The sequence below is a fragment of the Lithohypha guttulata genome (assembly GCF_036872675.1).
Source record: "Lithohypha guttulata strain CCFEE 5908 chromosome Unknown scaffold_3, whole genome shotgun sequence".
Classification (NCBI taxonomy): Eukaryota; Fungi; Ascomycota; class Eurotiomycetes; order Chaetothyriales; family Trichomeriaceae; genus Lithohypha; species Lithohypha guttulata.
Genome location: NW_027042752.1, coordinates 1843000 through 1869443, shown reverse-complemented (window position 1 = coordinate 1869443; position 26444 = coordinate 1843000). Strand labels below are relative to the sequence as shown.

The following is a 26444-nucleotide window of genomic DNA, read 5'->3' as shown; positions in this document are numbered from 1 at the left end:
CAGCATAAGAAGCCATGGCTGAGACCGGCGCCCGCCGTTACAACGTCTGTGGTGATGGCTGGGGTGAAGAGACACTATAGCAACCTCGGTAGAGGCAGCTACTATTTTGCATGATACCACCTTATACTCCTGCAACCACGAACCTGTGTCCCTGTCACGGATCCTGTGGCTTGCAGGAGTTCAAATCAAACAATAGCACCAAATCTTCCTGTTGAAGAGTTCCCAAGAAGGCATATATCGCAAGAGCGCACATTCCTCGCAAGACTGACTCGAACAGATACCAGTTCGTATATACATTTCGGAGCATTAGGACTGACACAAGCCTACCGACCGCATTTTCACTACATGGGTGGGCGTACTGCAGACACTCATACACCAGAGGAGGAGATTCTGTTGTTATTCCTGTATTGCTCGGAACTTTGTGCGGGACAATGAGTAATGCCACTTTACCGATCCTAGACTATCTCTATGAGCTCGATCTCACCTTGTTCGAAAAAATATTCAATCCCGTCAACTCCCCAGATCCTGATACCTCTACGCTCGCACAGATTCATAGCGAACGGTGAACTTAATCCTTGACACCCATAAAAGTAGGCTTATGGATCAAGAATCTTATCAACCACTCCATTAGGTATCGACTTTTGCTTGTCGCCTGAAGTGCTGTTGCCGTCCTCTTGCAGCATACGGTTCTGAGTGATCCGCAGAAGGTTTCGGAGGAGTACAGCAATAGTCACCTTGCCAATAGCTGGCACATAGATTGAGGCTCTCTGCTTGACTTCTGGTGGAAAATTCTACTTCAGTGTTAGTTGATCGGCGACTCAAGCTCGTGTAGGGAGATCAACCATGCTGACTGAGTGGACAGACTTACCTTCTCGCTACTGAAATTGATGCAAACAGCACCTTCTCGTAAAAGGCTTACGTCGAACTTGTACTTCTCACCCGGTACACCAGTAATGACTACATCGCACAATCCCGCGACGTCTTTCAATCCTTTACCAGGCATTTCCTCGACTTCGTGTTTTCGCTTGCGTAGGCCTTCACCTCTCGTGAATTTTTGTACGCCCGTTACGTCAACGCTGTACACCGTAGCACCGTCATTAGCCAACAAGGCTGCAAGCGGTCGACCCACGACTTCGGATCTGTTCACAACGCATATGGTGTGTCCAAAAAGTCTGTTTCCATACGGTAGAATTGTATTGTAGATGTGCAGGTATTCCAAGATCTTAATGACAGCGAGCGGCGTACAAGGAAGTATTGATTTCCGCAATTGCTGCTCGTCAAGAAAGCGGATGTTCTGGTACATGTTGAAGATGTACTTGTGAGTCAAACCTTCGACATCTTTGGACAGAGATACACATTCTTGGAGATATTGGTCCTGGCGATTGTTGTGAATTGGATAGTAGATAATGATCCCGTCCACGCTATTGTCTTGGTTGGCATTGATAATGGCCTCCTCGACCTGGTCCTTCTCAACAGACGCCAGAGTATACTTGACTCCACTAATAGGTGGTCAGTCAGATTACCTGTCTGCTGTATGACGAAAAATTGCGAGCATGATTCAGATAACGTGCTCTTGCTTGTCGAGGTTACTCACTTTTCTTCGCATGTCTTCTGAGTCCAGTCAGCATAGACTTTGGCAGCAGCATCGTTGTTCGCTAATATGCCCTGGAGATGTGGTTGCCTGCCATTTAGCCCTTCCAGGCCCGCTTTGACTTCCGCAAGAAGTCCTTTTGCAACGGTCCCGGCAAGCACGACTTTGCAGGGTGAAACAGCTTCGTTAGCCATACTGCTTGCCTGTCAGATTATTTAGCACGACCTAGACAATGTTATCTGCGTTCCATCAAGTCTCGCGCAAAAAGAATAGGGGGAAAGGCTGTTCCCTTGCTGTGAATTCGGAAGAAATTTTTTTGAGCCCTAGCAACATGTGGTTCTCACGGTGCAGCACACTGTGGCCGATATTTTCTGTACTTCACATTCTACCGCGCTATGTTTCGAACTATTCTTCTTGCAGCTCATTCGCATCATGAGGGTCGGCCGTCTACAGAATCACTGAACTAGGGAAGTTCACAGAGAGCAGCAGGTTCTAATGAAAGAATTGTGAAGTTCGTCAAGAACAAGAGGTCCAAGCACGGAGATTCGGCCTTGGCAGAGAGCTGCTCCGGCCTTGACAAAGGTGAGCAGTTGCAGACCATGCTACATAGCAAGTCATCGCGGGACGCATGCGACTTACCAGTAGGCTAGATCGGTGGTTTTCTTGCGTTGGAAGCTGATTTGGCTCATGCAGCTGTCCAGGTTATGTAGCTAAGGACTTGGGATGCGGTCTATTCCCAGAAACTCTACAGTAACACCATCGATACGTTTATTGGTTGTCCAGCTTCTCGACGTAAGGCCACCCCGCAAGAAAGCACCTCTGCTTGGGAGACACGATTGGAGGTGTTATCAGGGAGAGGGCGTATCAAACAGTAATAGCTAACATGGACGATGCTGGCCCACTCTCCAGCACCACAGCTCACAGGACTGGTCTCTGAGCAAGAGTATTCAGACTGGACTTTTGAGCACCTCGAGCACTTCTTCGTAAGATACAGTAACACCTTGTAAAGAAAATTGAGAGTATCACTTCAGGGCTCAGACCCTGTTGCCCGAGACCTTCCACGAGCTGTTGGCAAGGGCAAACCCACCGTTTTCGCCATGTTGTCGAAGTGCTGCTCAGTATGAAGATGCATCAGTCCACCCGCCGTTGTGTTCAATCATCTGTAAATCCCTTTGTGGTTCCAAATCGACCTGACTCCACAATCGAAGGTGAGCTCCGGCCATAGTTTCGGGGATATAAGCGGCGTGGTTGTTGAACACTCTGCTCAGCTGGATACATCAACACTATCAGCTTCGCTAATGAGCCATACCTCTATGCCTCGGCGCAGCACAACTCTTTCGCCTCATTAGCATGACGCGTCGAAAGTATGAGCTTGTCCGCTATCTCGTGACCTGATGCTGTGCAGGTGTTCCCCAGGATAGCTCCGCGGTAAAAATGCCACGAACAATTCCGCTTGCAAGCTATCTCTTTAAACGTCTACGTCAATACGGCGTCAACCACTTGTTCGGCGTCCCCGGAGACTTCACGTTGAAAGCTTTGGACCACGCAAAAACATCCGGCGTCAAATGGGTAGGTAATTGCAACGAGCTCAACGCTGGCTTCGCAGCTGATGGCTATGCACGCACAAAAGGATTAGGAGCTCTTTTCACCACTTATGGCGTCGGCGAGCTCTCAGCTATCAACGCTGTGGCCGGTTCGTACGCTGAGCATGTCCCTGTCATTCACATAGCAGGTCTTCCTCAGAGACAGCACATGATTCAGAAACAGCACACGAGAGCAGGCGATATCGTGCATCATAGCTTGGGCGATCGAAAGAACACCGTGTTTCGTGACATGTACAAGAACGTTACAGTGGCTCAAGCTTTTCTGACGAACAAGGATACTGCTCCCGAGCAGATTGACAACGCTATACGGTATGCTCTGACGCAATGTCGTCCTTCGTACATCGGTCTACCGTGCGATATGGTCAACCGAGAAGTCAACGCGGAGGGACTCGACCTTGACATAACAAGGAACCTACAGGACACGGGGTCATCCCAAGAACAGTCAGATATAACAGGTGAAGGCTTGGTCGAAATCATTTCTCAATATCTTGAAGAGGCACAGCGACCACTATTACTCGTGGACCGCAGTATGGGTATGGATCAGCTCCGCCAAGAGCTGAATGATTTTGTTGTAAGCTCAGGGATACCAACACTCACTATGCCCTCAGGTGCTAGCATGATTGATCATCATATTCCAAACTACTATGGCGTGCATGCTGGCCCTGTAGGCCAGATAGACACGATGCCTCTTGTGGATGATGCCGACCTAGTCTTAGCATTTGGCCCCATGTTTGCTGACACCCAGTAAGTCCCCTCACGTCCAATATTCAACAATGTTTCACGATCGGCCTGGTATAGTACTTCTGGTCGTCGAGCTAACGATTGATCACCTAGGACACTGGGCTGGACCGTGGTACCAGATCCAACGAAGACAATAATCATAGGCAAACAAAAGACCTGGTTGTTTGGCGAGAGAGAGCCTGGTCAAGTAGACGCTCGTGAGCTACTTCGAGCTTTGACCTCAAATGCTAAGAACAAGAAATCCCTCTCGTCAACGCATAAACATCCTCCCATCTCAGATTTCCGCACGGTCACAGCTCCAGCTTACCAAAATCAGAAAGACAGCATTGACCAATCCGGCCTCTATCTTCGTCTCAACCAATACCTCCGTCCACACGACATCATCTTGCTCGGCAATGCTACTCCGATCCTCGGAGGTAGAGATTTCGTCCTCCCAGACTCTTCCTGTCGAGTCATCGTCAGTGGGTTATGGTTCTCAATAGGTTCTACTCTTCCCACAGCACTAGGTGCTGGCATGGCTCAACAAGCTAACCACAATGATACCAACGCACAATCCCCAAAAGGCAGAGTCGTAGTCCTCGAAGGAGACGGATCATTCCAAGTCACAGCTCAAGAGCTCAGCACAATCATACATCATCGCCTCAACATGACAATTTTTCTCATCAACAACGACGGATACGCCTACGAACGTCTAATTCATAACCCCGATGCGGACTATCACGACGTCGCGCCATGGATCTACAGTTTACTACCAAGAGCATTTGGTGCACGAGAAGCGATTCGAAAAGCTTGCAGCCTGGGGCAAGACTATTCTGTCGATGTCATAACACTTAGGACTTGGACAGACCTCGAAGACTTCTTGAAAGACGAGAGGTTCGATAATGGGTCCGGCGGTGTGGGCAAGCCTGGACTGAAGCTTGTGGAAATCAAGTTGGAGAAGACGGATGTGCCGGAGAAGTTTAAGAAGGTCTTTGAGAGTGCAGGGCAGAGGCTTGGCTGAGGTCTTCTACCGCTTTAGCTAACATGTCCGGAGGATCTGGTTCGGGCATCTCAAGCTTCAATCGATCTGAGATGGCGGGTAAAATGATCCTCCTTCGTCAGTTGCTATTAACCAGCCTAATGCTCGGAAGCTTCATATATGTCCACAAAGAAGCTCTAGCGACCGAGTATGCATAATGGAGTCTCATTACAACCAGTGGCGAACCAAGGATGGCATTCACAACATCTGAGTGAGCTCGAACTTGTACAGAGGCAGGCGATGTATCATGATCTGACAAGACAACGGGCACAAAGCGGGCTAACAACGGCGGCATATGTCAATTCAGGGTAGAGAGGACAGTGGTGCACCTGTCCACAGCACAGGTGCAACACATTCTCTCAATGAACTGTCACGGAAATTTTTCTGGAAGGGAAAATCCAAAAAGCTGAGCTCAGCTAGCGGCTGGAGAAAGCTCGCGAGCCACAGAACTACCACAATCACAGCACATGGTGGCGATAGATAAGCCCAAGAATCGTGCACGAGGCGTGAATTGTATGTCAATTTATTAGTTGTAGTCGAATTTTCAGACTCGCAGTACAAAGTATAATCCTCTCATTCTCATGCTCAGTGTAGCACGCTTGGCAGTTTCTCTCCACTGTGTAAGGTGAGAGGGATTTCAGAATGCCGTGTTGATCTGTCCCATCGTCTCACTCTCACCCTGCAATCCAAAATTTTCGTTATACTCGTTCACCTCCTCTTCACCTGCCAATTCGATCACCAGTCTCTTTATTCTCTGGTGTGCCTCATCCCAAGCTCTTGGTAAGTATTCACGCTTAGTATCATCCTGGTAGTTATTGCCTGAGAAGCTCGTGGCTGGATGCTGGATCGAGACAATTCGAGGCGGGGTTGAGCTCGTGTCAATATGGGCTTCTTTCCAGAGAGGCACAACGTTCACTAGATTGGTGCTGCTGTTTCCGATCTCCGAAGCCAGTTCCTCGAGCTGCACGTAGGCCTCGTCATAGCTCGGCAGCGCCGTGGCATGATCAGTCAACATATGGCGGTGCGTATCAGCTGAACTTCTCGTAGAGCCTGGACTCGGTCGAGCACTCTCGATTCTGTTATATATCTTTTGTACGCTTTCCAGCCAAGCCTCACCTGTCGCGAACATCGAAGGTTTTGTGTCCTCGATGTTGTTCAGAGCTTCGATCAGGAAAAGTGGCTGTCCATTTCCAGTGCCTTGATGACGCCCCAGTACTCGGTCGAAATAGCTTCGCAGTGTACCCTCAAGCGGCGTTTTACGCGGCAGTAAGCTTCTCACCGGTTCTACTAGGGAGGTTGTGAGTTCCCGGTGAGCTTGGTACCAGAACCTTTCTATTCCCGTATTATTTGTTTCATCTCTCGGGAATATTTCAGCCTGTCCCCAGTCACCAAGCACAAACCCAGGTTCGGTTGAGCCTTCTTTCAGGTTGAGGAACCAGTTTCCAGCATGTGCGTCCATGTGAACTACTTCGGCTCTCAAGGCATCCAGCATGGTCTTGAACATTCGCAGACAGATTGACCAGAGACACTGTTCGGGCAGCGGCTGTCGAGAGGTTCGTAGGGTTTGCTGAAGGTGGTGCAGAGTGTTGGCATTGTAGAATTTCCAGTAGCTGACACAAATGACTGTTGCAGACATTTGGTCGAGGTACTCAGTCCAGCCGACTAACGTGATTGTGCCGTCCACATGTCGTACATTCCATAGATTGCGGACGTCTGGAGTCTGGACGTCGTACACTTCTCTGTCGTCCCTGGCGAAAGACTCTTTGCGAACATAGAGCTTATTGTTCTTCAGTGATCGGACAAGCATTACTTTTGAGCTAGCGGTCACAGCTAGAGTTGTGAGGAAGACGAACCCATCGCCGTCGGCAAACAGTATGACCTGTTTCGTTGAGCTTTGAGCGCTAGCTCGAGTCGTGGAAGCCATTTTCTTTGCTGCGGAGAATGTTATCTATTTTGTATACGTAAGGTTGTGCTCGCGGCCGTAGTAGTAAGTTGTACGCAAAATTCGAAGTGCGTCGAGAGTGGTTTGTGGATCGAAGAGATCGATAGACAGGACGTTTGAGATTGTAGAAGAAAGTAGATGGAAAAGAATGTAGGGACCAAATAAGATAAACATTGCCGACTGTCTTCTCGACGAAAGTGTAGACTGGTGTTTGTTCATGTTGAAAATGTCACGATCTCATGCACTCTCGGTGTTGATAAAGTGCGAGCTCGGTGTTCGCACACTTTCTATATCGTTCCGTTTGCATCGCCATATGTTGGCTCATACTGAGCTTAAGACTAGCGAAAGGTCGTTAGTGCCTGGAACCGGGAGTGTTACTCTGACGGAGTACTGTGATAGCTGTTCGTTAGTAAGCTGTTTAAAAACTATCAGTGAGCTGTTTGCAAGAAGGAGAAAACACCAAGAAGAACAAAAGATCAACATTTGCTTCTTCGTTTGTTCGACTCGTCATAAGTATTGTGCTATAAGAATAAGTTAGCTTGCAGGCCTGAGAGACAAACGACAAGTCGATCCAAATGGAGCGGAAAGACCATTGACGAGACTTCTTTGACGTCGAGCAGTATGTTCAGCGGAAAGTGCTGTGTTTGCGCCAGTCAGTAAAGGGCACATCTGCAAGGTTTCGGTCCTTTGAACCGTCCAGTGACGTTCACAAAGTCTTCCCGGAGACGTCTGGGAGTCAGGCTCATTGTTAGCACGTTAGCTTCCCCCAAAGGAAAGGATACATGAGACAAGACGCGTCAAAGATGGACAGGTACAAGACATCCTGAGACCATACACTGGAACAGTCACTGCATTGCCTCGACCACTTCTTCGCGGACAACGTGACAGAACGTCGAAGTGATATACCTGGTTGATGTTGCACAACCTGTCCAGCTTGTTATGATCAAGCAGAGGAGAGATACACAAGTGTAAATCTGTATCTCCCTGTCGGTCGCTCAGGCTACGCAATGGACAAGATTGTTGGAAGTGCCACAGATCAGCTCGTAGATGTTAGCTCGACTGCTTACGTTGCTTGATAATAACACGCAGTCCGACCTGATTCAAGGTCGTCGAGACTCTGAACATTCTTTAGGAAGTCGCGAGCCGATTATCACGTGGTTCCACACCCGCGAAAGTCCACTGAGCCTCCCAAGCTTGCAACTCTCCATTCTCCTCGAAGCTACTGTAAATATTGACGTAACAAGCACCATAACGCTGGTTTCGGACTCTGTAGCAGGCAGTATGCCTATACACAATAGCAAAACCAGCAAGCCTCGTACACCATGAGCAAAAATTTCCTCATCACAGGTGCCGCCCGAGGCATCGGCCGAGGCCTATCCCGTCTCCTCCTCACCAAAGGCCACCGCGTCTTCCTCTTCGACAACAACAAGTCAGAGCTCGAACACTTACGACACCACCTTCCCAAACTATGTCCCGGCATAGACAGTTCAAACTGGCATATCGAGGAAGGTGACCTGACCAGACCGTCCGACATCTCGCAAGCAGCTTCTCAAGCAACAAGCTTCTTTAACGGCGAGCTCGATTGCTTGATTAATAATGCTTTCTCTGGTCCGGTGGGGACAACTGCATTCGCTGAACTCAGTCTCGAAGAATGGAATAGGATTATTCAGACTAATCTCACAGGGACGATGCTTATGACGCAGGCTTGTCTGCCTATCCTGAGGCGGAAACGTGAGCAGGGTGATGGACATGAGAATGTCTGTTCTTCTGTCATTAACATGTCCTCTACACGAGCGAGACAGTCAGAGCCAAATTCCGAGGGGTATGCGACTACGAAGGCAGGTCTGATCGGGATGACGCAAGCTCTTGCTTGTAGTCTCGCTGCTAGCGATGAGTATCATGCTGTTAGCGTCAATGCTATCTTACCAGGCTGGATCAATGTCGTGAGTGAGTGTAAAGACGGCGATGTGAATGGTAAGTCATGGGAGGAAGGTCTAAGTAAAGAGGATCACAGATGGCACTGGACTGGGCGGGTTGGTAAAGTTGATGACATTCTGCGAGCTGTTGAGTATCTGGTCAGTAGTGGTGGCTTTGTGACTGGTCAAGAGATCGTGGTGGATGGAGGCGTTACCAGGCGAATGGTTTACCCCGAGTGAGACTGTGAAAAAATGTTGTACAGTACGTGGTAAATTTCCTTGGGCTCGACTTCGAGCCTTTGATAAGCAGGAGGCGTGTAAGTATTCACGACTCCCGGTTGAGGATGCCATGTCCTTCACAAATACCTGGAAAAACGTATGTATTCAAGTATGATGGAAGGCATATTCAAGGACAACTTATAGACGTGTAAGAATGAAATTTCAGAATAAACGAATTGTGTTGTGTATTGTCAATCTAATGGGATGATAGGAAAGGATCTACTTCGTGCGAATGCATAGCGTTGCTCGTGATTCACCGTCTGCCCTTGTATTTCCCAAGCTCAATCGGTGTGTGCCATTCCCGCCATGTCCAGTGCAGAACAACATAAGCCTGTTGCTTATGGTCCTTGCTGATACAAATGGCATTACATGGAAGTTGATGTGTACTCCCCTGAGACCAAGATGTCTCATCTTGTGGAATTCGTTCAATTGTGGGGACAGATGACCCAGATCAGGTGGTCATCTGATGGACACATTCTCATGGGGTTGTCCACCTCATCTCTGTCGCTGACGTCTGTGAGGTAGACCTGGTTCTCTGAGCACTGCACACCTGGCGCGCAGTAAACATCCCAGCATTTGTGCCACTCGCTTGGCGGGGGTTGACCAAAGGGGAGACCATTGTTCGTCATGGAAAAGCCTTCGGCTCCGAACGGATTGCCGTCAACCAAGGAACCATCCCACCAAAGCACATTCATATCTGTTTTCAAGGTCCATTCAAGCTCAGCTACAGAAGGCTTCGTGTTGGATGCGAGAGCTGCTGTGACTTCGTCCTGCTTTCCACACATTATTGCAGTGCCTACATTTGCCTTTGCTGTTGCGTGCATGCCATCACCGGTGAGTAACCTGAAGTCTGCGCCTGGTGGAATGAGTGAATGTATAGTAGTAGGATCTATACCTTCCACTAAGGCGCAGACGACAGGATAGGGACATCTGCTGTAGACTGACGCGCTCGCTGCGAAGACTTGAGGCACATTGATGGCAAGAATAATGCCGGAGAGGACGGCCGTGATTGGAGAGACCTTCATCTTGAAAGTCGTACTGGATATCGATGTATATGGAGTTTCGAGGAGACTTGAGCAATTGTCGATATGGGTTGCGTGGCTGAGGAGTTGTGCTGGTCTAAGAAGAGGATTGTTCTAATTGAACTTTCGCGCTCAAGGTGTATATGGAAGTGGTTGGGAATTTCTGTGAAGCAAGTCAAGCAAAGACGCTGCTTATATACCTTCAACCTCGCATATCATCGGGTGTCAAGATGCTGTTTGTTGTAGATACAGTGACTATTAATCATCCCCTTGCCGAGTCGAGAAGAGGCTGAGTGATAGCCATGGTGAGACGTATATTGTATCGACAGCCTCCTTGGGTAGACACAGTGAATATTGGGATGGGCGAAGCGTTAGAGATAATCTCACCATATATAAGGCTGTGCTTCATAAACCATGCTTGTCCTGAACTTGGGACATGCCCTGCCACTTCCCTAAAGTGTATAATACAAATGACAAACGTACTTGATTGAGGGAGACAGGAACAAAGGAAGACAGAACAGATGACTGCAAGAACCGGATGATATTTAGCTTTACTCACCAGGCATGCCGTTTAGCAGGACCACCACAAACGTTACTCCTACTAACCACAGCCATGTTTGCATCGCGAGCAATTTCAGAGTAGCCATTCGGCTGTGCCAACGTCGTTGCACCACTTTATCATTCTGCTCGTGAAGATGATCAATATGTCTGGTCTCAGCCTTGTTTGGAACAAACGTGGACTTACTGAACCTTGCTGACCAGGAGGACAATTTGCTGGTTCAATTGTCTGGACATATCACATTTGTGGCTGGACAGGGCAAACCGTCCTGCTCACCTGTGGTGAATTGAGCGGTCGGAACTGTCTCTCATGCACACGCCACAATCGTGGTAGGAGCTGGTGAATAGCATATTGTTCAATTGAGATCTGTCCAGTAAAGAAAATGATTGAGACTGGATGCCAGGTGACAACATTTATATCCTAAAGACGATGTGGGTGCAGCGAAGGCAAGATCCAGACGATCAGGAAAGCAAGTATCTGCAGGATACCAAAGTAATCAGAACTGTCAGACTGCTTAAGAAGGAGCAACCACATCACGTCTCGTTTATGGTTGATTCGTTGGCAAGAACGTGGTGAGTGTGTTGCGACTTTCACGCGTTTCAGGTCGCGGGATCCGGTCACGCATAGAAGCAGATGGTGATGTTTCGTAGTATCGGATCCATCCGACTGACCTCAGTCTCCCGGAACCTGAAAGCCACGATATATTTGCCCATGTTCAGAACGACTGACAGCATGGTATCGTGTACAAGTATGGTTAGATCTCGTCATATGGGCATACGTATATGTTGGAAGCTTCATGAAATCGGTTTAGGTCTCGGCGCATATATATACATAGATGTGACCAGGAAGTCCCTTTTCGCTGTCCAGGGTACTGTCCTTTTTTAAACATGGGGTATCTTCACTACTCTACATCAGAAGAGCTTGATACTCCAACGCTGCTAATCTATAAACAGACTACGCCCTTAAGCCTTTGACCGCATCCATAATCCTTGCAGCCTCTTTCTCCTCCCGTCTAACAATCTCTCCCACAACAAGCCTGCCGAGCTTCTCTGCCAGATACGCAATACTCCATCCCCACTCCACCTCTTCCTGTCCATAGCCATGCTCGACTTCCCTCATGAATCTCTCGAGTACTCTTGCCTCAGTAGCACCAATTGCAAACTCAAACAGCCCATCCTCGCCCATTGTAGGAGACTCATCGATTTTGAGCTTCCAATTCTCCTCGCCTACTAATTCCAGAATCCCTGGGCGTATCTCGCCTGGGAATTCTGGCGCATGAAAGCGTGCTCGTTTCGATTTGCGAGATATTATCTGGAGAGTGCGAAAATGCGTGTCTGTGAAGTCTCCAGATGTGTTCATCGGTATCGACGCGTCTCTGGATGGGTCTGACGGATAGGAAGGTGCAAGAAGATAAGATGTAGTCTTGGTGGACGTTTCTGACGATGACGGCGAGGCTGATTTTCTCGACAGGTGACCGTCGTGATTTTTGATGGGCTGGAAGTCGACTTTCTGATTCTGCGTTCGAATGTCTTTCACGCTGAATTCAATGGATGTATGCCGCGATGTGGGAACGAAACTTGACTCATCGCTGGAGCCATCCAAAGCAGAGAAGGGTGGTGCATGCTGCACTTGTATGTTTTGCTCGGGCTTGGTTCCATTCGATTGTCCTATAGGTGCTTGATCGCTCTTCGAGAACCACCCAAACCACCCTCGATCTTCAGCTTGTGCTGCGATCGGTGGTTGCGGGTCGACCTGAAAACTAGCTTCTAGTTGCAATCCAGGCCTTGGCGTAGGTGTTTCATCGTCGTTAGTCGTTTGGCTCGATCTCACACTGGTCGTGCTCTCCTCCCATTGTTCATTCATGCAGCTAGACCGCTTCGCCCACACGACTTTGCGCATATTGGTGTCCTCGTTGCCGTTGCCGTTGCCGTTGCCGTTGCCAAAGCGAATAGCTTGACCGAAACTTCCTCTGCCACCCTTGAGTGCCGATCGGGGCGTATGGGGCCTTTCTTTGGAATTGGGAAGTGAGGTTCGCTGTCTGTACGGTTCCGGACTGTCATGGTCCGAGATAGAAGAGTACGTTGAGTCATGCTCGTATAGATAGTCCTGTTGTTGCTGCTTTCCATCGCTCTGACCCTGCGAAGGAGACAAAAGATCCTGTTCGGGAACATCGTCCAGGTTAGTTTCATAGAGCTTGGTCGTTCCAACCTCAGCATGGGGCTCTTCCAATATTGGGTCACTAGACTGCTGCCCTGCCTCGAGCTCATTTGTTTCTTCTTCGACTACATCTGCGGCAGTCCGCCATTGAAGGTTGCCCCTGGCCACATCAAAGTTCTCGTCCTCGAGATCTTGATCCTCGTTATCTGGTTCTTCACGCTCGGTCAGCCTTCGAGGGGTTCTAATGACCATATGCTCGGCGTCGTACATGCCACTTCGTCTGCGATCGGACGACGAAACTCGCTTTCCTGTCTGCCGGTTTGGTGTTGTCATGAATGGCTCACCAAAACGAGCATTACCTGTGTTGTTTGCGGTGTGCTTCCAGAAAAGACCGGTAATGCTCTCATCGGCAGATTGATATGACTCCTCAATCTGTTGACCACGTTTCCAAGGGCTTGGTATCAACCTTCGTTTTGGTAGCTCAATTGGCTTTTCCGCTTTCCGCGCATGGTCCGTCAACTCCTTCGGGCTTGAAGAGGGCTTCTTAGCCTCAGCTAGCCATATATCACCCATTGTATCTTCTACGCCATCCGAGTCATCAGCATGCTCGCCAGTGGGACAGTCATCATCCATAACAATGACTGCCTCAGTCTGCTTAGCCTGCTCGATGTTCTCCAAACGGTCTTGACGTCTTTCCTCCTCGAGCTCGGCTTGTGTGGCCTCAAAAGCGTCTTCAGCCGCCCGTACCTGTCGCTTCCCTAGCTCCTCACCAAACCTTAATTCAGCTCTCAATTCACGTCTCGTATCACGCGAGAAGCCACCAAAGAGCGCTTCTTCATAAATATCGTTCTTCTCATTGTTAATGTCCTTCTCTGGCGTTACTGCATGATGGAGGGTGTTTGTAGCTTGAACAGCATCATCCGAGTGTATTAATGGTCGATCTTTCGACTCTGATATTGGTGCTCGAGGTGGTGAAGGCAGCTTTGGTGAAGAAAACGGGTTTTGAGAGACAGGCATGGGTGTGACAAGGCGATGGCGCTGGACGTTTGTACTCGAAGGTAGCTGTAGATGTGCGATCGAGTATGGCTTTGGCTTCTGGCCTTGGGTAGTGCTCAGTGGTGAGCTTGAGAGGTTACCTGAAAAGTCCGTCTCATCTTGAGTGACTGCAATAGAGGGAGCTTCGACTTCCTCAGGGTTCGAGTGTTGCACGCCTCTCACTAGGTCTCCCTGGTTCTCTTCATTCTCCTCATCAATCAGCGCAGGTATTGTGGGGTAATCTGGTGTATTCTTCATATGTCTGACAGAGGGAAGGGTGTCCAAGTCGATCATTGTAAACGCCTCGCTTTCCATGACTGTATCTAGCCCAGCCGGAGCTAGATGATCTCCTTCGTCTAGCAAATTGTCGGAAGGACGATGATCAGACGCCGTGGGTGACGGTGTAGGATAGCTTGCTGCACTATTGACAGACACCTTGCGATTGCCTTGCACCTGCTTGTTATTTTTAAGATGGTCTTTGTGCTTGGCGATCGTCAAGTCCGGGCGTGTTGACACTGAATTGAGGTCGACTTCTTCCATCGTCGGCGAAGCATCTATTGCCAATTGTTCGTCTTCCTCGTGTCCTGCTGAAACACTACTTTCGTCTTCTCTGACTCGAAAATCATTGACATTTGAGCTAGATTTCCTTGACGAATGCGTTGTTCTTTTCGTGCTAGTACCTCTTTTCCTTGGTAATTTCGCAGTCCAATCTTCATCGTTCGCATCATTTGTGACTGCGTCGACATCGAGGTTCGTGATACTCCTTCGTCTGCGTCCTCGTGCTCCTCCACTACCACTACTTTTTCTCGGTCGCGATCGCGTCGTGGATTTGTCGCTCTTCGTGGGAGAACTTGCGTCTTTCAGGGGTACCTTCATAGTCCTGGTAATAGTCTGCCTGCGTCGACTTCCGGCATTTTGCCCGGCAGCATCCTCACTCTCAGCTTCGACAGTTACTTTGATACGCAGTGGGCTCATGTTCTGCTCGAACACCATTTTCGAGGGTGAAAGGTTGACTTCAGCGCTCTTGCTGCGCCGGTCGTATAGTGCCTCTCCATCTGCAGTCGTACGGCTCTTGCTTCGACTTCTGGTGATGGTCATGACTGTGCTGTCTTCGGGAGGAGAATCAGCCAGTGGATCAGGAGACCCTAGGTCAGTGTATTCCGAAGCTGTGGGCACAGAATCTCGTGTCATGATGAGTACTGTAGATCCTAGCGGAGGTGGTCTCAGCGCCTCAGCGGATCACTATGTTTTCTCTGTATTTTACCTCATAGACTCTGAACGTTCTCTGACTCGATCGACATCATGAAAAAACACATAGATTGCTTGGTTGCATACGTCGTCTTCGCTTACGATTTGAGTCTCACTACATCAAATGTGCTTAGAAGCAGACGCGAGGTTTGTTTGGATGTCAACAAAACTGGGGTGTGCGGGGCAACCGCAATCCAGCTTAATGCCTCAGGCATGAATCGCTACCAAACTCTGCCTGCGAGCTTGAAGTGGGTGGTTATGTCTATAGCTCGAAGTTATCTTATAAGCTATAAATCAAATTATCATTGCAGAAATGCTGTCCACTGGCGAATAGACTGCCCGATCGCTAGTCTCCGCGACAGTGTCTGCCAAATTCACCTCGCTGACATCTCGGCTTCTTCTAAAAGGACGAGAAATCATAAGTAGCATGATTGACAGATGGACCTGTGGTCGGCGAGAATATCTCATATCCGTTGACTCCCCATTGAGGGTTGTTGATTCCATCAATGTACACCTGTGGTTCCAGAGCAAAGCAGCCGAATTTGTTGATGTGCTGCGTAGCACCCTGAACACCTTGGTTTCTCTGTCGTTGAGCCTGCTTGATGGGAATACTGCCGTCTTGAGACATGCAAGTGAAGATCTGCAGCCCGATCTGGTTGGTAGACACATCCATCTGGATACCTGTTGTCTCAGACCAGGCGTGAAAGACAGGAACGAGCGAGGTTTGGCCCACTTCGACTGGTCGATCAACACAGAACGCATTGTCAATACCTGTGCAGTTTGTACCGCAGTAGTCGTGTCCAGCGGTCTGATCGACTGCAGTGCCAACGAGTTTCGGAGACTGAAAGTTGAGACCTGGATTGTCTGCAGTCATGCCGAATGTGCCGTTTGGAATAAGATTGCCGTCTGTCTGGATGTATCGGTCTGAGTATGGCATCCAATAGTAGGTGTCATTCAAGATGTTTTCTGCCTGAAAGGCGTTCAGATTCCAGTAGATATGGTTCGAAAGCATGATCGGGGTAGGCTGGTCCAGTGCCACTGAAACCAATCGTGTCGTAAACCGTGGTCGCATCTGTCCTTGGGGTCCGCTTGGGTATGCAGATACTGCGAATGTCGCCGTTGTCAAGACTGTACCTGGAAAGTTCTCAAAGCCAGTATCCAGCAGAGTCAAGGTTATAGCACTACCGTTCACAGCTGCGACAGTCCAGTTTCTCTGATCGTATCCAATGGTGCCTCCATGAAGAGTATTTGTCCCATTGTGTTCGTTGGCTGGTACACGAAAGGTATTGCCGCCTATTGTGAAAGTGCCGTTCTTGATTCGGTTCGCATAGCGTCCCACAACAGCTCCTACTCCAGTGTTAGCCACTATAAATACCAGCAAAGGGTATCCTTCTTACCAAAATAGGTATGGTTAGTAGCAGTATCGACAGGGTACTGCGAGCCATTATCGTAGCCAACAGCTACATCTTGCGCCACTCCATTGCGGTCGGGGACGAGCAGCGAGACAAGTCGCGCACCATAAGGTAGGATGACAGCGGTGATGTTCTCTGCTTGAAGTGTATACTCGGTCAGTTGCGCCGACGATGTGCTTGTGGCATTCTGCGCCAATACTGACGTCGCCAGGACGGCCACTGAAGCCAACGAGAATGTCTTCATGGTCAGAGTGTACGAGAGGAAGACCACAAAGAACAGAACAGCCCAGAGCAAGACTTTGGACAACCTTACAGAAAGCAAAGGAATCATGAGCTTAGCGCAGCAGCAGACGCATCATATACCTTACTTTTTGACCAGCACCAGACACTTCTCCGCTCCAACCAGTAAGTGACAGTGTTTAGTAGCACTAGTTTTCGCAGGTACGACTGACTACAAGTGAAAACGATCGACTTTATTCGAAGGCTAGGAAGTGATACGCGTCAAAAACGATCGTGCAACCAGGAGACGCGGAGGACATGGAGCTTCCAGAAAACAAAAGTCCCGTTTTCTTCACTAGAGCTCATGTGGAGAAGCGGCAGCTTGAGTGACGGAACTTGATGTGCGGAGTTTGGGAAGCTCTTTAGGCACGCTGCAGATCTGGGGGAGTCTAAGCTCAATTTAGTGGCCAAAGCTTGTCTTACAGGGATCATGAGCCACCCGGAAGAGGAGCTCTGGGTAGCGATGTGACAGAGTGATGTCAAGTATTCCGGTGGGAGAAGTGAAAGGCTGTTCGTAAACCAACACTGTTTGGTGGTGTATCTGTTGAGTGTCACCTGTTCAGATTGTAAACACTGTTAGAGTGAGTGACCGTGGTCGTACTACTTATTGAATGTTCTTGAAACGAGCCTCGATCAAGTCTTTGTCGACCGTCGGGGATCGATGTTGACCAGATGCATATCCAGGTACACAGGCCAGTCAGGTGCCAAGTTGCTCCTGGCACCTGTCATGGGCTTCAATGCCTCCTCGATAGCAGCCTTGTCAACCTCTCCCTCACCCCGCCGCATTGCTTCCGCAATCTTGGCCCGATCCTCTTCTACTTCCTCGTCCATCAGCCGACTCACAGGAGGCAGGAACGTGCCATTCTTCCCTTGTGCTGAATGAAGTGTCGCATATGGCAAAGTCGGCCTTCGAGGTTGCTTCTCGGCCAGATCACCAAGTATGCCCAGTGCTCCCATGCCCCCAATATTACGGGTGGACCGGGTGACATGCACGTTCTGGCTAGCTGTCCTTTCCATACCTGTTGCTTCCAGCTCGTCGTTATCGTCCGCTTCCGAGTCTTCCTCGTTGGCGTCTTCGTCTCCAGCTTTTCTACCATTGACTTCCTTCTCCTGCGATGCCTGAAAGAAGTGTCGGGTAGCTATCTGTGCTTGGTGTGACTGCAGGTTGAGCTCTTTCTCTGTGAATAACTGGTTGATAGAGTATGCCTTGTCTAGCTGTGCACTAATATTTGCATTCCGTGCTCTTTCTGCTGGCGTGTTGTGCCCGTTTCTTGAAGGCGAACCAATATCGTCCTCACCACCACCACCAAATTTCCTCTTTCGCTTGTTAACCTCAGATATCCCATTCGTCATCTCGTCATGTTCGCCTCGATGCCTAGTCAGGCGCGTCTTTCGAGATATTTGGGTACCACCAGGACTTGTAGGGTTCGTGATGGAAAACTGGCTAGGGTGTAGGAGGAGAGCATTCGTATCTGCGATATCCAGCTGCTCCTTCTCCTTCATTAGCTTCTGTCGCTTGTTTGTAAGAGTCTGGATGAGTCGTTCTCGCAGTGTGTGCTTCATATGTTCTGCCTCCTTCGCCGCCAAGTGCAGTCGATAGTCGCACTCATACTTCAGTCTCTCCAATTTTGCTTCGTGTTGACGATGCAGCTCTATCAGTGCCAACTCTTTTGCTTCCTTCGCTTCGTTAACTTCGTGCACAAATTCCGTGTACCATCTTCCAGCCAGTGAGGACATTTCTGATTGGTAGGGTGTGCCAGAAGCCTGTATTGATACAAGGTCTGCAATCTCTTCTGGGGAATCATCTAGAGGCTCTGGTCTGTATGGATCGGCGGTAGTCACCAGATTCATATCTTGCTGTAGTGCTATGAGTTGTGATCGATAGTGCTGCTCTCTATGGTCGTCGAATTCAGCTTGTAGCTCTTGCTGAAGACCGACATGCTGGTTGCGTCTTTTCTCTCGCTTCGACAGTGGTTGCGCCGGAGGTGAGGGTGATCGTCGTCCTGTCAGAGGAGATGTTGGCGATGGTGAATACGCCATTGTCTTTGACTTGGAAGTGGCTTCCAGAAGGTACTGGAACAAAGAGAAAGTGCCAGTAAAGATTGCAGCTGCCTATTGCATATCGCAGAGTACAGTCAACACTAGCGCAACGATGTACTTGACATGCTGCGGGTTGTGTACCATTTGAACCACCGGGTCACGTGAAATTTTTTGTTTACACGAGGACCCGATTAGTATAGAGCATGTTTTGAGGGGACTTCTATTCGATCGATATGTATAGTAGATGATAATGATAAAACTCGCATTAGCTCCACTGAGGACTCCGTTCTATAGATATCATAACTGCGACTGCGAAAGGCAACGTCTCATGCCGCACCTCGTTTTTATCTTCGTATCTCATCGTCTCATTATCTATTCATTCCTTCGTCTTATTTCCCACGATCGAAAGCAGTAGCACCATTCTAATGGCCGTTTCAAGGCAGTTCGCACATCGGTGTTCTAGCCCTCTCCATCATTTTCTCTTGCCAGTAATCCATACCATCGTCGATTGGTGAAGCCAAGGTCGAGAAAGTTCCGGAGCTATCCAGGATGAGAACATTGGCTTGAGTCTGAGTCGAATCCTGTGTAGGACTTGACACTTGCGTGCTCTTTTTCATGCTCCATAATCTCAGACTATTTCTTAAGCTTTTCTTCACCACATCTTTGGAAGCTACTCTGTCGTTGCTTTCGGCAGTGGTGAGTATTGTCATCGAACCTGGTTCATCGTGGAGATCTGCCTCATACGTCTCCTGTCGAACATATGGCCACTTTGAGGTCTCTGTATCAGTAGAATATGGTTCGCTGTCTGCAGAGATATCTGCCAAAATGCTGTCGATGATTCTCTCGTCGTTGGTGCAAAGGACCATTTCGTCCAGCGGTACACGGTGGCCATCGATAGCCTTGGGGTTAGCCAGAATTCTAGAGAGCAATCCCTGGTCACCTCCTTGAGCTCGAAGAATTGAAACTGGTGGCATCTCCTTGTTACGGCTGCTGACGAGTCCCATGCTGCTGCCTACTGTGTTGACAGAGTAAGGTTCAGCCACTGAAACTGGTGTTGGAAGCTCTGTAGGCGACTCTGTCAGACTTGCAGTGGTTTGGGAGGTGCCTCCAGAACTAGTCATCTGTAAAGGTGTGCTATTTAACGGTGGAAAAGGTCGTTGCATAAGATTATATTCTGGCCTAGTATTGAGATTTGGTGCCGACCTGTTGCCGTAATTGGACGGACTGCTTCTAGCCAAAGGCTCCTTCTCAGCTGCAGTCCGTAGGGGTATTGAGGGCTTCTCCGCAGCTTTTGGGGCTGCGACAGCCGCCTGTTCGTCCCGTTTCCGCAGGCTAGGAAATCGAGTCAGAGACCAGGCTCGCTCCAACTGCTTGAGTTCCAGGACTCGCTTTAGGTCCATAAGTCGCTGCTCTTCCGTATTCTGCTCTGATCCACGTCGCTGCCTCTCGAGGTCAAGTGAGAGACTGCGACCGTGCTTCATATTCACTGCTTGTGTCTTCGGTTGGGCCAAGTCGATGGTTGAGCCATTTGACTTTAGCCGTCCACATGTTTTGCAGCTGAAGAACACGTGTGACGGCAGAAGAGCATGCTTGCACTCTTTTGAACCGGCCTGGACCTCTAAAGCAGTGGATACTGGAGTTGTATGGGCATGGTGAGCTTTGCTCAAGGACCTCGTTGCGTCCTTGATAGTGGTGGCGAAAACGTCTGCTGTGCTTGGACGTGGAACACAAGACATACTAAATCTTCTTGGGTTCTGAGGCGGTAGTGTAGGGGGCTTCCCTTGCGCGGACTGACCACTAACAACCAGGTCCTCTTCCATAATTGGCGACGGAGGCCTCGACAAGCTTAAGCTCGCTCTACGCCCCTGAGCCATTGTTCGTGCTGGAGACATAGGTGGAAGTGGAGGAACTAGAGGCAGGTTGAACTTCATATTCGAAGCTGCAAGTGGTTCTGGAGGTGCTTGGGACAATGTGACCGTGTTGGCAGGCGGCTGATAGTGCTCCTTGGTCAGGTTTTGAATCCATGAAGATCGTTTTTCCAGCTCACGGCTCACATTGTCTATGCTACCACTGGGAAGGATTGGCATAGAATATGTCCGATGATCACGCTGGTTCGATCTCAGAACTGTCGACATGGTTGGCCGTAAAGGTGCCATCCTTTGGCGCTCATGTCCACTAGCTGATGACGATCTATTGAGCAGATTTGCACTCGTCGTTGTGCCGATAGAAAGCTTGACTTCCTCTGATGGTGATATTGCACCAGACATCACGACATTCTCAGCCTCAATAATAGATATTGCAGGCGTTGAGGTCATCTCTATGAATTGGTCAGACTCCTGCATTGCCCGCCGACCCCGTATCTTATCATGAAATCGTTTGAACACGGACTTCTTGGAACCAGGTCTAGCTGTCTCTGTAGTTGAGTTGACAGGTTGATTTTGGTGCGATACAAGCTTGTACCCTGTTGGTGGTGATGTCAAGCCACGCAGATGGTTACTGAGGAACAGCTGCATGTCGCCTAGATCGCCGTAGCCCTGGGCCTTAGCATATTGATAGAGTTCTGCAAGGTTATCGACCGACCGCACTCTCCAGGTGTCCATACGTAGCTTGAGTGCTAGAAGGGCCGAAGCTGGATCAGGACCAACGATAGGCTTGTTCATGACCCAAGCAAAGAAGTTTCGGGTAGTTATATGGTATTGCATAGTCTCCTCAGAACCATAATGACTTGGTGCTTCAAGACAAAATGAGCAAGATTGCTTGTTTGTGGTGTGGAGGGAAGCAGGGCGGCCGGACGAGGTAGTGAGAGGTGAAACGAAAGGCGTCGTGTCTGCTTTTTCTATCAAGGGTTGGCATTTAGCGTAAACCAGCTTGTCGAAGGGGATTCTCATTGATGGACGCTGCCTGTCAGCATCTCGGCGGGAGAGGTAAACAAGACAAGTTGCCTCTGGACTGGAGAGCTCAGGATCGTTCTCCAGATGGTCCCATATCGTGGCTTCCTTTAATTTACCATCCCACCGATGGACGACAATTTGTGGTACGGTATACATATTGGATGATCGTGGAGTCTAACAACCATATCAGTACTGTGATGTCGCTCATGTGTAGTGACTGACCCTGAGCAGCATCTACATATGTCGTGAGAGTCGTAAGATGATAACCCTAGCTTGTTACAACGCTCGATAGTCTTGAAAATTCACGTATGCAGGCTTTTCGTCGTGTAGCCCTGAGCACTAAACTTGACGAGCACTAGTACCCTGATATGCCTGTCCAAGTGTTAAGAGCAGGAGAAGTTTTGACAAGGTGAATTTGCGATCCCGGACATAGAAAGTGCAAGTACTTGACAGCCTCAGAACGATTGGACAACGATATTGACCTTATCCTAGACGTCTGCGCCTGCATGAAGATCTGTTTTACCAGGTTTGTATAGCGGACATTACGTTGAAGCCCACCGAGATGTCCGTGCTGATTTCGAAGCAACGACACCAACGACTAGTTGCAGACGCAAATCAGTCGGGAAATGGGCGGAACACTTCCAATGGAGTACACAGGGGTGGGAAGATCTCATCGAAGTCCATGCACGTGTTCGGCCCACACCATTCGAGATCATGAGCTGGCAACTGTTACAAGCCAGGTTTGCTCCCTGCGCCTTGGAACAAATATTGTGGGTAACGATTGTCTTGAGGAAGGACCATGAATGAACGAGTTGATGGATCACAGTGCCAGTCAGACGTACATGGTGATTGTAGGTCGCTGTATCTGGATAGACTACTCACTACACGATTTGTGTGAATAGACACACACCGTAGTACAGTGGGATCAAAACGCAGGAAGCCAGTTCGTTCTGCATTGTTCAAGTGGTATGGCACATCCTTCCGCAAGACGATCGACAAGAGGTCCTCGTTGACGCCATGTCAACCCGCCTGGGTCTAACATGCTGGACTGGCGGGATAGTGAACGAATCCCTGTCGATACTCACCACTCCAACGTTTTACTTGTGGCTGCAGAGTGTTAGATAGAGGCTAGCCATACTTATCAATAGTATCAGCATCCGGTATCATCAAGGAGGTGATGCTAAGGTCCTCGGCAAAGGCTTGACCATTCGCATGGAGACCTCTGCTCGTAATCAAGATTGTATGCACCGGCCTTGGTGACGATCGTATCTGCAACGTGGACGCGGACAATTTCGAACGTGTAGCTATTGTTAGCACCTCCTAACGAGCTGAAATGGGATCTCGATCGACTATAATATGTGCCTCCTTACTCGTGTCCAACGTGAGTCGTGTCTGGCGAAACTCTGCTCGTTGTCTGGCATTGTAGGAGACAGGGATAATGGTGCAGGAGCTGACGATAACAGCGTTGTACCTTGTCGCTTATGGTGCAACCCCGACGATGAGCGCGTCATGGAGACGATTTCCATAGCTTCCGGGAATCTATGACCCGATCGTCCCATACGTTCGATAAGCGGACTCATTAGTGGCTAGATCCGACCACATCAACTTGCCACGTCGAAAATCACGTACAGCAAAGTACGTGAGTACAGTGCTCACTATAGCCAGACAGACAATGATTGGGCCTCCTCAACTCCCGCCAAGTTGGTTGTTTGGTTGTAGAGAATCTACTGCTGCCGGAGGTTGGAGTGCATTGTGATATTGTCGCAGAGAAGTGGCTGGACGAAGCATGCTCGTGCAAGATCTAAATCCCGAAGTAGAGACTAAGGAGTGTGGCTGCAAGCATATCAACAAGCTTTAAGACGATCGCATCGTCTGTGCATACAGAGTGGAGGTATTGTGCTTGCTTGAACGAGTCAATGTGCAATGAAACAATCTTCACACAAGGTTGAATTAATGCCTAAGGCAGGGAAAACGCCACGACTCAGAGTCAGAGAAAACTTTTCCGGGTCCAAGATTGTACAAACGGAGTCGACGCGGTACAGTAGCGTTAGGTGGTGTGTAGATCTGTTATAGGCAGTCAGGGAGCTAAAACTACGACACAGTACTACTGCCACTATGGGTGTAGTATCCAACAAGTGAGGTCGCGACTGCCCGTGTTGATTAAGTCTCGAGCTGAGCTAGAGCTGTTCATGTTGCAACACTACTGTAACAAGAACCTTCAGAGATCTAGACGTTACAGGGTATCACTCGCCTTGCTAAGTCTTAGATCTTGTCCAAGTAGCCTAAATCATTCAAATAAAGCTATAAACCGATATGATACTGGTTCCCTCAAACGCCCTCTCCCCTGCTGGATACTCGGTAAGGAGTAGTAGCAATACTGCTCAAAGGAGATGACATTACTATGCCAGTAGCAAAGGTAACGGGGGACTAGCTTTGGATGAACCGAGCTGAAATGCCGATGTAAGTGGTCGGGTGCTCGCTACCAGTCATGGTTGACCATGTGTTATCTGGGCTTTCGTTCTGAGCGCAGATGCATAATTCTTGATATCGTGACAGCTTACGGCAGACAACGACAATGGACCACGGGATTTGGTTTTGACCTACTGCAGACAGCTGTCCGAGTGCCGATCTTGAAGAAACGCTCTGCTTCAACAATCAGTTCAGGCAGTCGAGTCGAAGGCATCCGGCTATTGTTGCAGTCAGGTAGTAAGCCCACTTGGCACCTGGTTCAACCGTGTTGCTTGGCGAAGAAGGCGATTCCCGACAAGCTCATGCAACAAGGTTTCGCCGCAGTCGTTCTTGATACGGGATTAGGAAGGCCTAGAACCAGCCTACAACAAAATGACGGCTGTCAAACGATACGGGTTCTGCTGACAATATGCACCATGATCAAAACATTTTCTGACCGATCACAATTCGCAGGTCGATTTAAATACCGACCGTGTTATGTGTTGAAAGAGGGATGGTAAAGGATGATGGTCACTCGAGTCACAAAGCCCCAGGTTTTGCAACCATGAGAGACTCTGGGGCACGGGGCTCTATCCCGCTCCATTCCCTTTTAGGCAGGTTAAAGCCTAAAGCATCAAGCACATGGGAAACGCCGAGACCATTTGCTGCAGGACGAAATCGGCAAGATAGTCTTGCGACAAGGCCATTGGACAATTGATCGTGCCAATACTTTGAAAGCAGCCATAGTTCTTGTGGCAGCTTGGCTGCTGTCAATCGTCCTATCGCTTGACAGGACGTTCGAGTGGCTTGAGAAAACATTCAGGGTCGCTGATAAGTCACCCCAGATGTAAAAGGCCAGCCCGCGCCATGTACTGGCCCTTCCTAGTAGGAAATTGTGTACTGGCCCTGCGAATGAGATTGAGAGAAGATTGACGCAAAAGCAGCCGAAATCTTTGAGACAATTCGAAGTGATGGCTAACATGACATCGTCCAAGTTGTTCTCTCGCTGGACAAGTGTGGGTCGTCGTCAATCAAAAATCGCGAGATCGAGTGCTCCAGAATATTCGTTACACGACCCGAACAGCGCACTAGCAAGTCCACCGTACGAAGAATACCAGTCAAACAACCTTGTTCAAACACTACGAAGACCCGCGACCCTCACGAGAACGACATCGGCTTCCAGCTATACCTCAATAGAAATCTCCTCTTGGGTAGATGTGAATGACGCGATAGGGCAGGAATCGGAGGAGGAGCTGCCACCATATGAAGAGAGGCCACAATCATCGGTCATGTTCCGATACTCACCTAGTGCTCTTTCTGTGGCTTCTTCCACCCGAAACCAGACTCATGCACTATGCCCCTGCGCTCAGTGTCATCGGCTGCGCTGAAGACTGCAGGGCATAGTAGGCAGCAGGTTGACCAATCCCTTCCTGTCTCGATTCGAGCAACGAGAAACTGCGCGAGCACGAGCACGAGCACGAGGCAGCCTGCAATTTATTCGTGGTATACTTGTTTGAGGTAGCTTGCTCGATTTGAACAAGACAACTCAGACAAGGATTGAGAGGAACAGCAATATAGATCGGTCAAGACAGGTGCCCTTGTCGGAGCCCAGGACATGAAGAGTCGGGAATTACTCGTGTTGACAGACATCTGTGGCCGTAGGGATCTCCGATGGATTCATGCTCGTCTATACATTGCACTGTCGCTGGTGTCAGGTCGCCGGTGTTCAGGTATTGCAGTGTCAAGATTCGGTTGATTGCCGGGACGGGTTGCAATTAGATCCGCCAGGGCTGAAGTGGAATAGAAAGATAAGCCATACTAGATAGATAGCACGATAGATTCAGCCGAGCCCACGAAAGGGGGTCATAAACTACCACGTTTTGCACCATAAGATCACGTACCTGTTCCGTTGAACGAAGTGACTGGCCATGGACACCCACAACACAGTGGATTCAGACGCCTTATTTGTCGATTGGAGTGAGCCTATATACAGTCCGACAACCTAATACTCGCCAGATTCACGATTGCTATTGAAGTCTGTATCCAAGCAGAACTTTTGGTTCCTGATTACGTATTCTAGCGTGTTTCGGATGGGCGGAGCCCATTGCATCAAGAGACGGGGAAAAACTTTGTTCGATCGTTGTTGCAGTTTGGCTGCGAAACATCCATGATTGCAACAAATACCTTGCTATAACGCCCAAGCTTGACTACGACTAGAAAGTAGTGTCTCGAAGCACCAGTGCATGTGGGCATTACTCTGTC

At 49.2% G+C, this 26444-nt stretch overlaps 8 protein-coding genes across 8 annotated transcripts; 2 read left to right on the top strand and 6 right to left on the bottom strand.

The window, feature by feature from the left end:
- Positions 1–596: 596 nt before the first annotated feature.
- mtd1 (Methylenetetrahydrofolate dehydrogenase [NAD(+)]) lies at positions 597–1785 on the bottom strand (the record flags this gene model as incomplete). Its single annotated transcript, XM_064898801.1, has 3 exons — positions 597–791; positions 869–1499; positions 1595–1785. The coding sequence occupies 3 exons, from the start codon at positions 1783–1785 to the stop codon at positions 597–599; spliced, it is 1017 nt and encodes a 338-aa protein (XP_064754758.1).
- A 1240-nt stretch (positions 1786–3025) lies between these two features.
- Positions 3026–4936, top strand: LTR64_004455 (uncharacterized protein; the record flags this gene model as incomplete). The annotated part of the gene is made up of 2 exons (XM_064898800.1): positions 3026–3939; positions 4030–4936. The coding sequence occupies 2 exons, from the start codon at positions 3026–3028 to the stop codon at positions 4934–4936; spliced, it is 1821 nt and encodes a 606-aa protein (XP_064754757.1).
- Positions 4937–5591: 655 nt separating this feature from the next.
- Positions 5592–6878, bottom strand: LTR64_004454 (uncharacterized protein; the record flags this gene model as incomplete). Its single annotated transcript, XM_064898799.1, has 1 exon — positions 5592–6878. The coding sequence occupies one exon, from the start codon at positions 6876–6878 to the stop codon at positions 5592–5594; it is 1287 nt and encodes a 428-aa protein (XP_064754756.1).
- Positions 6879–8218: 1340 nt separating this feature from the next.
- Positions 8219–9052, top strand: LTR64_004453 (uncharacterized protein; the record flags this gene model as incomplete). The annotated part of the gene is made up of 1 exon (XM_064898798.1): positions 8219–9052. One exon carries the CDS (start codon positions 8219–8221, stop codon positions 9050–9052), a length of 834 nt encoding a protein of 277 aa, XP_064754755.1.
- Positions 9053–11626: 2574 nt separating this feature from the next.
- On the bottom strand, positions 11627–15055 carry LTR64_004452 (uncharacterized protein; the record flags this gene model as incomplete). Its single annotated transcript, XM_064898797.1, has 2 exons — positions 11627–13137; positions 13189–15055. The coding sequence occupies 2 exons, from the start codon at positions 15053–15055 to the stop codon at positions 11627–11629; spliced, it is 3378 nt and encodes a 1125-aa protein (XP_064754754.1).
- Positions 15056–15512: 457 nt separating this feature from the next.
- Positions 15513–16768, bottom strand: LTR64_004451 (uncharacterized protein; the record flags this gene model as incomplete). Its single annotated transcript, XM_064898796.1, has 2 exons — positions 15513–16459; positions 16510–16768. The coding sequence occupies 2 exons, from the start codon at positions 16766–16768 to the stop codon at positions 15513–15515; spliced, it is 1206 nt and encodes a 401-aa protein (XP_064754753.1).
- Positions 16769–17436: 668 nt separating this feature from the next.
- On the bottom strand, positions 17437–18843 carry LTR64_004450 (uncharacterized protein; the record flags this gene model as incomplete). Its single annotated transcript, XM_064898795.1, has 1 exon — positions 17437–18843. One exon carries the CDS (start codon positions 18841–18843, stop codon positions 17437–17439), a length of 1407 nt encoding a protein of 468 aa, XP_064754752.1.
- A 434-nt stretch (positions 18844–19277) lies between these two features.
- On the bottom strand, positions 19278–21503 carry LTR64_004449 (uncharacterized protein; the record flags this gene model as incomplete). The annotated part of the gene is made up of 2 exons (XM_064898794.1): positions 19278–20548; positions 20582–21503. 2 exons carry the CDS (start codon positions 21501–21503, stop codon positions 19278–19280), a joined length of 2193 nt encoding a protein of 730 aa, XP_064754751.1.
- Positions 21504–26444: the final 4941 nt, after the last annotated feature.